The sequence below is a fragment of the Rhinolophus hipposideros genome (genome assembly GCF_964194185.1).
Source record: "Rhinolophus hipposideros genome assembly, chromosome: 21".
Lineage (NCBI taxonomy): Eukaryota > Metazoa > Chordata > Mammalia > Chiroptera > Rhinolophidae > Rhinolophus > Rhinolophus hipposideros.
The window spans coordinates 34,514,502-34,528,633 of NC_138067.1; the positions used below are offsets into that span (position 1 = coordinate 34,514,502).

Here is a 14,132-nt window from a genome sequence, read left to right on the forward strand (position 1 = left end):
GACACCCGCATAGGAAGGTGTGACCGCACAACGCAGGAGTAGGGGGGGTATGGAGGTGTGGGCAGTGGTGCTCTGCAGCCACGGAACTGGCTTTTCTAATAAAACAATGGAATCGACATGGACACAGCTAGCTCTGTGAGCAGAAGTAACTGCCACCCAGACCCATTTCCTGCAGTCCCTGTGCCAGGTTTCTGCAGGAGCTGGAGCCGAGAGAGGCCAGCCTTGTGGCCAGGACCTCACCTACGGGCAGAGGCTGCCACCTCATTCTGCTCAGAGAAGCTGGGGATGGGAGAAGACCTTGGGACATGGCAGTGCTGGGGGCCCAGAAGGAACACAGGTGCTCCACAGTGACAACATGCCTGCCCAGACCCCTGGCCCGAGGCCTGTGATGAACATCTGACATGCCCACAGTCATAGCAGCCTGGCTCCCTGGGCTTCCTCGTCTCTTCTGAACCTCAAGCACAGCGTACACAGAGTCCCGCGTCCATGTGAGAGCTGCAGGACAGTGGCAGCTAACAGGGCGGGGCTGCTGGAGCCCATCTCCTGACCGGCTGCTGTAACTCTGCACCCTTCCCCACCGCGCTCTGGGGCAGCTGCGGGGGCAGGAGGCCCTGGCTGGGACTGTGGCATGCCCTTTGACAACTGCTGGAGGAAGCTCGCCACCCACTCTCCACACCACAGACTGAGAGGAGCCACGGCACAGGGCAGAAGCCGGCCTGGCCAGGAGGCTTGTGCGGGGCTCAAGCCTGGCTTCACAGCAGCCCCAGTGGAGCCTGTGTTGGGGCCTCTAAGCGGGAAACCCCTCTGTGGTTTCATCATAAATTACCTCCAGGTTTCAAGAGCAGACATGCCTGCTGGCAGATATGGAAACGGGCTTTCAGAGTTCCTGGGTTAAACCCTTCATGACATCTACAGCATTCAGAGTTAGGAGGGAAAATCTCCCAGCCCAGAATAATTGCTCCCATAGGGAACATCCTTCTGCACCAGAATGTAATAGCTCTGGATGAGAATTTTCTAAAAACCGGCACCAAACCTTGCAGTATAATCGCAACTGTCTGCCTACTCTGGCAGCCAAACCAAAATAACGGCTCCTATAGGAGAATCCCTCACTAGACGCTACTGAGACGGAGCGATGCTTTCTGATGGCCAGAACCGAACTGGACAGATTCCCCTCAGAGATGGTGACTGGTCCACACCCTCATCCCCACCCTGCCTATCTGCCATGGGTCTCCTTCAGGAGGGTGTACAGAAACACAGAAAGGCTATTCCAGGGTGTGAGTGGGAGTCAGGACCTGCTCAGAGGCCTGGAGCACCTGGCAGGTAACTTGTAAAGGAGTAAAACTGACCAGGGATTTACACACAAAACATGAGAAGCAGTCTTTTTTCCCACAGCTCTCCCATTTTTCTTGAACTACATGACCCTTATACCATCTTTTATTTTTCTCTCTTTTGATACAGAAACTGGCATTGAAATCCTTCTCAACTATGAAAAAAACCAATGGCATGAGAGCAATGAAAAGGGGTGATGAAAGGGTCTGCCTCAGTGCCAGGGGAGGCAAAGGGATGGGTGGCGCCTGTGCTGTTGCCCCAAAGGCAACTGGACTCCCACTGGTTGCTGCTCTGTGGAAATTCTAGCCCAAGGTTACTAGCTATTTCAATTTCCAGGAAAAGGCAGAAAAGTCTCCTGATTTTTAACCGTTGCCTCAAAACAAATAAAAAAAAACCCATTACATGGGCCAAACGGAAGCTGCCTGTGCACTGGGTCCAGCCCAGAGGCTACCAGTTTACAACCTCTGGCCTTTGTCTTGCTAGAAAATTCCTCTTGGGGAGTAAGAAATGGGGACCCTAGCGGTTCCCCCCGACACACAAACACCCTACCCCAACAGAAGCTTCTGGAGGCCCACAGGGCCTACAGCCCTCTCACAGGGCTCACAGGGGCTCTGGGGGAAGGCAGGGCATCTAATGGGCTGTGATCAAAGCCAACTCTGGGCACCAGGCCCATTGCAGGAAGCCTGCCTCCTCCTGCCACAAAGAGGAGGCTGGGAACCCCAGTGTGGCTCACCCCCCCCACCTCCTTAGGGTGGCTCATCTTGCACAGTCAACTACAGGCAGCCCAAACTTTCCTCCACCTTTCTTCTGGGCCTGAGCAATTTCAACAGCACCCCACATCTCAGGGATGACCAGACAGCTCTGGTCAGCTGTAAGAAGGAGCCAGAGCAAGTCGCCCTGTGGGAAATGGGTGGGGGGGAAAGACACTAAGGAGGGCCTCTAACCTGTGTTATTACGGGACCATGAGGACAGCACATATGAAGAGCAAGAGCAGACAGTCATGGACGGAGAATGGGCCAAAATGGGAAGGGGCTCTCTAAGATGAAAGGTGTGGTGGCCAGCTTATAAAATGGGTGTATTAGTGAGCAGCATAGCCAGTGTAAGGGGGTTAACAGGGAGTGAACGGGAAGACGAATTTGAGAACTTTCTACTGATGCAGAAGTGGGAGCTACGAGAGAAAAGATAAGAACCTGGAGCAGGCATCCGGGGACCTAAAACATGTGCAATAGGAATTTGAAAGAAGGCCCGGAGGCGAACAAAGGTTTCATTTTTCAGATTAAAGGGCCAGTTCCTAGACCATGATGAGAGCTCGTCGGGACAACCCCAAGCCTTTCGGCACAGCTTTGGTCCCCCAATGAGTCACCACATTAGCTTCCGTAACTGAGAGCAAGCCACAGAGAGACTGGGGACTGAAATCTCCCCAGACATGGCGACATGATAATTACACCACAGGTCTCAAGATAACATGACCCAAGGGGACAAATGCTTGCCCCCAGGGAGTGACCCGTGGGATAATAGACAGAAAACACACAGCGTGTGACACTCCCACTTGCATGTGCAAGAGGCCACTGTCGCTGGCCTGTCCTCCTATGGGCAGAGCAGCCTCGCTGGTGGCCAAACTGTTCCCGATTCCATAGAGCAGTTAGTTGCTGACATCACAGGACCTGTCACCTGGATTACAGTCACATGTGTCCTCCTCCACCTCATCCGATCTATTGTAAGGTGCGACTGCTTCTTTGTTCTACCCTTCATCGGCCTAAGTCAGAATACACCTGATCTGCGTCCTGCCACTCGGTGTATAACCCTCCACGGCCGCCCATGCCCCTACTGGTTTGAGAACTGTGAGCTAACACACCCCAGCTCACATCTCTTCTCAAGGGGCTGACTTCACCTGGGCCTCCAACCCAGCTTTGAGGCTGGTGGGATTTTGACACTGAAAGTGTGGCAGAAGCCCCAAATAGCACTGAGACAGAGCCTCAGGAAATGCTGCTACTCTCAAGAATGAAGAAAGACTCCTCTCAGGATTAAGGCAAGAAAACGAAAAGTTCCCTAGAAAAAAAGAAAGAAGAGAATTTGCCTAAGATCTCCAGCAACGGAGAGAATGGTTTCATGAACAAAGACTTAATACCCAATGAAGCCATCCCTCGCGGAGGAGGCAACAGAAGGACTCTCACATTGCAAGGTCAAAGTAAAGCATTAGAGAAAAGGGAAAACATCGTATGAAATAGGTATTCAGTAAGACAGTGCCATGTCTAAACAACTTATTAGAATGATTATAAAACAACACAAATGTTGAAACTAACTGATGGAAAGAGAAACTATATAATAAAAGAACAGATGATGGGGGGGGGGAAGGAGATAAAGAACAAAGCCATGCTAAACTTCTCTTTTTTTCAAAGTGAGGTAATTGATATCGTTTAATTTTTTTTTTAAATGGGGAATATTGGGGAACACTGTGTTCTTCCAGAACGCATCAGCTCCATGTCAAGTCATTGTTTTTTTGTTTTGTTTTTTTTTCAATCTAGTTGTGAAGGGCGCAGCTCACTGGCCCATGTGGGAATCAAACCAGCGACCTTGGTGTTATGAGCGCTGCGCTCTAACCACTGAGCAAACCAGCCACCCCTTGTTTAACTTTTTAGCAGAGGTAGACACATTGAGAAATACAGGTCATTTTTCTTAATTAAAAGTAATTCGACAACAAAAGTGGAATGCATATAAAAGAGAACAAAGAAAGTGCATCAACTTTCCAACAACAGAAAACCTTTTTAAAGCCAGAAAGGCAGAACAGAAACCAGAAAGCACCAAGTGAGACTCCAGGCGAGAGACCAAAAGTACTGGCTCTCATGACAAATGCCAATGGCTTTTCCAACACTGGGGGCACTCTGTTTGGAACAAGTTCCTGGTGAGCAAAGTTCAAAACAAAGGAGCAAGCAAAGATCCATCAGGAAAATGCAACAAAAAAGAAAACATTTAATAGCAATACCAGTATCAGATAAAGTCAGATTCCAAACACAAAGGATTAATTAGGTCAAAAGGGGTTCTCGTAAGTTGCAGAAAGATAAAATACATAACAAAGATATAACAACCATCAACCTGTATGTCTCAAACAACTTGGTATGGAAGTGAATAAAACAAAAATCTATTAAGAATCATGAAGAGGAATTCATAAAAGCACCTCTCTTAATTCTAGAGTAAATGTACAAAAATAAGAGAGGAGGCAGATGCCTGAAATAAGATTAGAAACCTGATTTAAGATACATCAAACTATGTATTCTAAAAATAAAAAGCACTCTCCAATAAATGTTTAATGTTTGATTTTATGCTATAAAATACTGACAAAAGTATTTCTAAATAGGCCACAGGAAAAAAATCTCAAAATTAAGAAAAATAAAATTTATATAGAGTACATTCTCTAACTACAATTCTCTAATGACAAAACCAGAAACTAATAACAAAAAGTTAATCAAGAAAGTTAACCAACCACATCTACCTGGAAATGAAAAGAAATGTTCTTAGTTCATATTTTATGTCAAAAAGTCATATCAATTAAAATTTCTTAAAATATGGTCAAGGCAGCATTCAAAACTTCATTAGACAAAATTCATCTCATACTAAAGAAGAAAGGATGAAAATACACGAAGATTCAACTAAAGTAAAAGACAGATAAAACAAAGTCAGGAAGCAAGGGGAAAGGAATTAATACTAAAATTTGGAATCTATGAGTTAGATAAGCAGTAGCTAATAAATACATTTAAAAACTGATTTTTATGAAAAGATCAATAAAACTGATACAATTCTGGCAATGCTAATCCATACAGAAAGAACACAAATAGATAATAATAGGAACGAGAAAGGAAATAACTACAGATATAGGAGGTATTTTTCAAACTTAAGAAAATAAAATAACTCAGTTCAAGTAAGTTTAAAATTCTTGACAAAAACACCAACTTCCCAGGAAAATGTACTGTCTTGACTCTAAAGAGGGATAGAGTCAGAATAAAACAATCCCATAGGAAACCCTGGAACATCATCAAAGAAATTCTCCCCAAAGAAACAATAAGTTCTGATAATAATCAAAGTACTTCTTTAGACCTTCAAGGAACAGACAGTCCCTATGCTTTCTAAATTGTTCTAGAAAACAGAAAAATGTGGAGTTCCCCCATCCAGATTACAAACATCTTGATCTCAAAATAAGGGTAAAAGAGTTTTTTTAAAAATGTCCCCTATATTGATTCTATATAAAATGCTGGTCAAGAATAACAACAAAGCAATCGTTATAATGCTTACTACATGTTTGGCCTATTCCGTATACTGTCCATATACTAATTCACCAAATCCTCCCAGCCATCTCGGAAGTACTATTACTATCCTCTTTCCAGACGAGGACACTGAGGCACCACAAGTGGCAGAACTGGGACTCAAACACAGGACACAAGTCTCTAGAGACCATGTTGTCACCACTAGGATATATGGCTTCAACATTTCAGTCCTGTGGCTTATTAAAAAAATAACCCACCACAGCAAAGTAGAGTATGTGCCAGGGATGTCACACTGGCCAGGAAGTCTGGTCATGAAATTCATCTAAGGTACACCAGCGCCGTCTTGGTACCTGACACCACTCTCCAATAGAAGGAACCAGGGCTCCTTGGAGAAATGGCTGAGATAAACCTAGAGCATCTTGCAATGGTAGAATGTAAGAAAGGGCTCAAAAGGCAAAATGATGAGGGGAGGAGGGATACAGGAGCCAAATGAAAGAGCCCCCAGTGACCAAAGCTGGGATGATCTGAGCAACGAAATAAATAGCATGATACTGGGTTATAATCCAAAGTGTGACATATACATTAATATATATCCATGAGTTCATACAGATATAAATAAATAGTTGAATAAATAAATAAATGGAGAAAAGAGACAAACCTCCTGTACAGAAGAATTACAGTAGTGTATGCAGACCCCCCTCCCTCAGGGAGGCAGAGCTTAACTCCCTGCTCCTTCAGGGTGGGCTGTACGCAGTGACTTCCTCCCAAAGATTACAGCATGGAAACGGGCAGACACGAGTACCTTGACATGGAGGAACTTGACGAACACTACCTCTGTCAGGTAGGTAGTCAAGGACAACATCAGTGACGAGTCAGGTTGTACCCTTGATATGATGTGATGAATGTGGAACTTTACCTCGGTGGTCTTCCTCCCAATTCCCCCAGTCTGACCATGAGAAAGACATCAGGAAAACTAAAACTGAAAGACATTCTACAAAATACCTGATCAGTACTCCTCAAAACTGTCAAGGTCATCAAAAGCAAGGAAAGTGAGAAACTGTCATGTCACAGCTAAGAGGAGCCTAAGGAGACAGGACAACTACATGCCTTATGGGGTAATCCTGGAACACAGAAAAAGGGCATCAGGGAACAGCTAAGGAAATTGGAATGAAGTGTGGACTTTAGTTAATAATAATGTGTATCAATATTGTTCATGAGTGGTGACAAATGTACCATAATCATGTTAACAATAGCGGAATATGGATGCGGGGTATATAGGAACTGTCTAGTAGTATTCCTGTAACCTAAAACTATTCTAAAATACAAAGTTTATTAATTGATTAACACACACACACACACACACACACACACACACACACACACACACACCCCACATACACTGCTAAGGGAGATACCAAAAAGGCAGCTGATAAAATTCAACATCCTTTCCTGATAAAATCTCCTAGCAAGCCAGGAAGAAAACACTACTTCCTTAAACTGGTGATAAATTCCGGGGTTGGGGGGGGGAGGGTGCCAAAAAAATGTATACTCGTGCACATGACTCTTATTCATTTTTTGTTATCGGTACATATTATTACAATTTTAATACAATTTTCTCCTTTCTTAAAATGTGGGTACATTTTTTTGGCACCCTCTGTATTTATAGGAAATCAACAGTCAGAATCAAGTTCAAAGCTGAAACATTAGCCACAAACCCATAAAGATGCCTGCGGGCACCACTGTTACTTAATGGGATTCTCCCAGGGCAATTCCCCTGGCATTTAAAAAGAAAATGCCTATTTCTACTGGCTTTGTCCCCAAAGATTCTAATCAGGGCTTCATCAACCAGGCTGCATATTTGCAGGAAGCCTTTACCTCTGGTTCTTTGTCCAGCTTTCTGGCTGGATACCAAGCTGGTTTGTGCCTTGAATGTACCCATTTATCAGTTACACCTACAGGCAAAATAAGTTTTCCCTGCTTTAAGCCAGAATCTCACAGCCTCTCCACCACCAAGGTCTCAGAAAGCGGGATCTGTTAAACCTCACGGAGAACTAACCCCCTCCCTCATGTCAGGTGGTGTGGACAGAGCAGGCTGAGTGGCGGTCACACGGGACAGGAGTGCCCTGCCTGGTATGGAGCCGCCCAGGATAATGTAAAGCCTCCTCTGTACTCCAAGGAATTGTCCCCCCAAGATGGCCCTGGCTCTTGGAAAGGGCTCAGCTCACTGAGGTGCGGCCAGCTAGGTGCAGCACTCAGGGCTGCCTTCCTGAGGGTACACTGTAGAGACGGGGGTTTCCTGAACCCCCTCATGGTAGGTTGTGTGTGGCCTGTCTCCAACAGTCAAGGAAGTGCTGGCAGGAAACCTGCATCAGCCTCATAACACGAGGCAAAAAATGGGTTTCACCATACTCAGACTTGGGGCTTAGGGCGCCCTTTTTGAATGAGCCTGTCATAGCATTGGCCCTCAAGGTGGCCAATGGAGAGAGGTTGTGTCTGCTCTGGAGGGCACGGGGCACTGCCCACAGTGACCGGGCCCACGGAGAAGGGCCCGTCATATCCGTTCTTACCCAGGGGGTGTGGGTCTCAGAGGCTGCCTGGACTCAGACCTGCTCCAAAGCCTCCAAGCAAAACTCTTAGCACTTTCATGGGGGTAGGTAAACTGAGGGTGGCCTCAGTGATGCCCAGGCTTGCCCAGGCTGAGACCAGATCAGGGCAGACCACTCCTAGCATGCATGTTAGCTGTACATCTCCAGAGCGTCCAGGAAGGAGGGAAAGAAGAACCTCCTGATGACGTCCATCGCCAGTGAAACCTGGATCCTCTGCATGACCTAGGAAGAGTGTGGCCAGGGACCCATCTGACCACCATACCTATACGCGGAGCAGGGACTGCCTCGGCCAAGACCCCATGTGAGGGAAGGGCCTAGGCATCATCTGAAAGCTGGTCCTTCAGTGGTTACACCCTGCCAGGAGGCACTGATGGATGAAAGAGGAGGGCACTAAGCTGAGAGGCTTGGTAGCCTCCTGAGAGCTGGAAATGCAGCCAGTCCTGCATCAGCTGGGGGGTGAGGGGAGGGGTAAAGTGAGGAATAGCTCAGGACTCAACTGTGCAGGGTGAGGCCTGGGGGGGGGGTGGACAGAACAAAGCAGCTTGTCTGTCTCAACTGCCTGTGCTTTCTGCAGCCATAATCACCACAGGTTAGTAGGGTTGTGGGGTTTCCTATAACTCTCCCACCTCACTGGAGTTAAATTTTCTAATCCTCAAAAAAGAAAAAAACAACTGGCTGTGTTTAACAAGAACACAGCAAGAGTTTTGCAATCTGCTCTGTGGGGTGGGGTAAATTGAAAGACCAACCCTAGCACCCCATGTGTGTGGTGTATGTGTGTGTGTGTGTGTGTGTGTGTGTGTGTGTGTAGTATGTAAGGAGTGTGTATGTAAGGAGTCTGTGTGGGATATTCACATACGTGCGGTATGTGTGTGATGTATGTGTGATCTGGTGCACGTCTGCACGTGTTTGTGTGAGTGGGGTACATATGTGTGGTGTGTTGTTTGTGGCAGGTGTGTTGCGTGTGCGTGCATGGTATGGGTGGTATATGTGGGTGGTGCATGGTGGTGTGTGTGTGTGCTCACAGGGTGGAAGGAAGTAACCCCTCAGGCTGGGTCCCCGGCCCCCAGCCCCACTCTGGACCCAGGGAGCACAAGGAACACAGACTCCTGACTCGCTCCATTTGGCCAAAGGGAAAAAGCATGGAGACTCTTAGCTCAGAGTAGCACAGCTGGGCAAGTTCTTCATTAACAAAGGACTGAAAGAAAACAGGAGACTGTTACTATGGGCTGTTGCCCGTGACAGAAGAGCAGAGACAAACCCAGGCCTTGTCGAAGGTCTCCAGATGGGGTCGGAGATATCCCAGCCTGAGGAGGACAACGCGATGCTGTCCCCCTAGCACAGCTCACAGTCCCTCTGCCTTTCAAATGACTCCCACAATCGCCAACAGAAGCTGTCACGGAGGGCCCAATATGCCCCATTCCCAGCTTGGAGAGAAAGAGAATGTAATTTCAATTAAGGTCCCAGGCTGTCAAAAACATCAAGTTATTAATCTCCTTGTGGCAAATGTGAACCGGGACCTGCTTACACAGCCAATTGAGCATGCTCTAAATTAGTGTTTGCAGGTAATTGATTCAGCTGCCAGCCCCATGCCAGCCGGCTACAAGCTGGTTACGCCACTAACATTAAATAATATGAGGCGGTAAAATGGCCTGCCTGATTGGGCCTGCAGTCAGATGCTGTTAGCGCCTGATTTACCCAAACATTAATGTCTTATTGGTTTAACACAATTTACTACACCTCAATTGCGGAAAATGATTTTCATTTTCTCTGAAACCCCACCCCCAGGCACAGCACAAAGGAGGAGGTGTCTTAATAACTGCCATCAGCTCCCTCCTCGTTTTAAAACATTCCCTCAAAACTTTATAACAAACCTTTGGTAATAAAACAAACAAACAAAACAAAAAAAGATTAGACTTAGAATGGGGTCTCGTGGCCAGCATCTCTTGTGTCTGAGTCTGAGCACTGTCGCCTGGGGGGTGGGATGCCCTCCTTCTAGAAAGTGAGCCCCATCTCCTGCCCTCACCAACCCCACCCTCCCTCCAGTCTGGACACACAGGAGTCCCTGCCCTTCTGGGGCTGGCTATCGCAGGTCCTAGGGATACTCTTCTGAGCCAGGGGTCAGTGGCCTGCCCGGGGAATCTGGCTGGCTGGGACCTTCTCAGAGATCAGCCCTGCCTACGTGAAAAGGGCAGCACCCCGTGGGGACTAACACTAGCTTCCATGGAGGTTTTATATTCCTCACCTAGTTTTTTTTTTTTTTTTTTAAAAAGGCTAAGGTTCACAGTGGCATAGATGACAGCAGAAAAATAGCTCAGGACATTTTCTTCTTTCTCCTGTCCATTCATCCAACTCACCCACAGAGAGCTCGAGGCAAAGGGAAGTCACCCCCGTAACAGCTGCAGATGTCGCAGGGGCTTACGCTGGCACTGGCAGTTGAGAGAGCCCTCCTCAAATCTGGCCAGGGACACCCCAAGATGTGACATATCCTAGGAAAACCATCTTCCCACCATCCTCGGGGTGACACCCTCTGCTTCCAAAGTCACCCCACCCACCTGTCCTTCAGAATAGTCTCTGATCTTGTTCTGGTCATCTTTGCTTCAGCTTTTCCCCAGAGCAGTCCCCAGCTCCCTCCAGACCCTCTACCCCAGGAACCCTCGCTCTTAGCTCGCAGGGACCCACAGATCAGATGTCTTCATGGGCAGGCATTGCTTCCACTCTGTATCTCCCATGGCCAGCCACAGGCTGGGCATAGCACACAGTAGGTGCACATCAGTGCACACACCTGGCACAACAAGCTGAACTGCTTCCACTCCACACCCTCCGGGCAGCTGCTTCTGGTCACGATCTCCAGGCTCCTTTCTCTGAGAGCCGCCCTGATCCACAGAGGTGGCAGCACCGTGGCGAACCCAGGGACGAGGACGGTGGGGGAGGCGGATCAGTTTGAAGACAAAGGTAAGATCACCCCAGAGCCCAGCTTCACAAGAGACCCTCCCTCAAACAATGGCCAAACGCAACGCGTAGACTTTGGATCCCGACTTGAACAAACCAACTCTAAAAAGATAGCTTTAGACCAATATGGACTAGATATTGATACTATTAAGGAATTATTGCTAATTTGGTTAGAGGCGATAATGATATGGTGCTTATGTATAGGAAAAAAATATCCTCACCAACTGAGACCCCTACTGATGTACTGACAGGTGAAATAATATGATGGCTAGGATGTGGTCTTAATATAACGAGACAAAACTAAACAATCACGCTGACGGGGATTTTGAGGTTCATTACACTATTTTTTCTGGGGTGGGGGGAGGTGTTTTTTTTAAAAAACTGCCATTACCTTGGGTGGGGGTAATGAAGCACTGGGGGAAGTATTCAAGGGTTCCACCCCTGACCCAGAGCTCATACACAGGCCCGTCCAACTGTCACACAGTTGGCCTCTGGGATGCAGGGCTGGAGGACAGCTCACGACCCTCCTAGGAGTCACCTTCGGAGTTGGGCTCCCTGCAGCACAGGGCACACGGCTGCCAGCATGCAGCAGACGGCAGAGTTCCACACTGGGGCAAGCTAGTCCTGCTCCAATTTCTGGGTTATTTTTACTTGAGGCATCAGCTGTGGGTCACTTTGGGCCAATTCAGTTGAGAACAGATTTCTGGGGCAGAGTTGGTCTCAGGGACCACTGCCCAGCCCACTTCCCTAAGAGTCCCAAAGAGCTCTTCCTGTCCACAATCCCAGTGGGGGAGGGGCTCTGGGAATCTCGGAGCACATTCCGCACTGCAGCACAGACCAGCCAGGAAGGCTCCACAAACCGTCCCGCCCTCCCGGGTCCTTGACGAAGCACTTGTTCCATGACCCCATCCTGGAACGCCATAGCAACACCACGTTAATCTCTTACCACCCAGGGTAAGAGGCTCCCTGTTCAGGACTCCAGTCAAGGTTAGACTCTGAAAAAGACATCAATCCCCAAGCCACGTGATGGTGAACGTAATGGCCCACGCTGACTTTATCTGCTCCTAACCCTCTCCCTGCACTGACAAAGGCAGCACGCCAGAAAGGCTGCGAGGGGGCCTGGAGGCAGAGCAGGCCCTGACGGTGCCCCAACGGGTGTGGGCCTGGCCAGGTGGGCAAGGGGAGGCAACGCCAAGCTCTCAAGGCCAGGTAGGAAGGAGCAGCCCAGGATTGGGAAGCAGGGACGAGAGTAAAACTCTTTTTTTCTGCACTCACACTTATGATACCAAATGTGTGGGTTTTCCATACCACCAGGTCTCTAATTCTCTGTGGACACCAACTGGGTGTCCTACAATTTAATTCTGACACTAACTGCTGGAGTTACCACAGGTCCCACCAGTTAAGGGCTCAGTCCCACAAAACTGTCCCCACTTCAGACACCGGTCACAAATCTGGCCTCCCTTCTGACTGGTTGGCTCTAAATTGGGGGTTCCCATAACCCCCTCCTTGGGATGGATAATGTGCTAGAATGGCTCAGAGAACTCAGGGAAGCGCTTTACTATTACCGCTTTATTATAAAGGATACAACTCAGGGAGAGCCAGATGGAAGAGACGCACAGGGTAAGGTGGGGGGAAAGGGCATGGAACTTGGATACCTTCTCCAGGCATTGCCATCCTCCCTAACATCTCACAACGTTCACCAGCCTGGAAGCTCTCCAAACCATGTGGTTTAAGGTTTTCATAGAGGTTCCATTAGGTAGGTACAACTGATTAACTCATGGGTCCAACTCAATCTCTAGCCCTCCTCCTCTCCTGGGGGGTTGAGGGTGGGGTTGAAAGTTCCAACTCTAATCACAGGGTTGGTCCCCACTCACCTTCCACTTGCCCATCATGGCTGGGCAGCCCCAGGAAGCACCAGGGTGGCACTGGCTCACTGTAGACCTAATTGGAGCCCAAGGCCAATGGAGCTCTCCAGAACAGTTTATGAGCCACTTAACCATCCCTAAGACCCAATTGTCCAAGCACAGCAGACACAATGGCCATGTTTACACATAAAAACGGCAAGCTGTTTTACTAGCTAGCGCCTTTCAGAGTCACAATAGCCGCTCTTTGGTAAAGTTTCCTGCAAATTGCACAAAGTCCAAAGAGGGGAATGATGGGGCACTAAACCAGCCTGAAAAGTAATCAAAGACCATTACTATCAAACACTCTGCCAAGAGCCAGCGAGGTGGCCGCACGTGGAGGAAAAATCCTCGCGGCCCACAAGGCAGAAGCCCTGCTCATTATCCCCACTCAATCTGCGCCTGTCACCGCGGTGCCTCATCAGCCGCTTGCTCAGGGAACATAAATTACTGTGTTTACATTTCAGTCTTTACCCAGAGAAACACAGCAGCTTACCTTTCCATCTCATATTCTTTCATTCCCACTTTTACAGCCTTCATTACCTGGAGGATGGATATTAAGCAAAGACATTTGTATCAGGAGATAAGTAGCACTGTCTGACACATAACGTATAGCACTTTTTCAAAAGCGTCTCTTCTTTAAAAAAAAAAATAAAAGGCTGTTATGTGCACACGGTGATGCAGAAATGTGACAAATTAGAACTTTTTTAAAGCTCCCAAAGCCATACGGTTTATTTAAACCACTCCGGAGCACTTCCGTTCAGAAGCCAATAAACACCCAGCACAGAGCTGGGGCTCAGGTGGCGGTGGGCTGAGGGCAGTTAAGATTTAACCGAGATATCGGGGATCACTTACTGCTCCAAAAGCTATGATTACCCTAAAAGGTGTCCTTTGTTTCACTCCCATAAAACACAGTGAAAATGAACTCATACAGAATTCTGTTGCCCACCAATGACCCCTGTCTCTCTCCTGACACAAAGCTGTTACTGTCACCAAGCAGGTACCACAGTCACCCTGACCGTCTTTCAAAAAATACACTTCCTTATTTGCTCTTGCTCCTCAGGTAAAGTGGGAAGGTTCGGAAAGAA

General features: G+C 47.8%; 1 protein-coding gene across 1 annotated transcript in view; it reads right to left on the reverse strand.

The window, feature by feature from the left end:
• The window catches only part of PEPD (peptidase D), a 109,687-nt gene that overhangs the window by 50,750 nt on the left and 44,805 nt on the right, over nt 1–14,132 (reverse strand). The window contains exon 9 of the mRNA XM_081030403.1: nt 13,541–13,587. Within this exon, the coding sequence (XP_080886529.1) occupies nt 13,541–13,587 (47 nt within the window). The remainder of the gene's footprint in view (nt 1–13,540; nt 13,588–14,132) is intronic.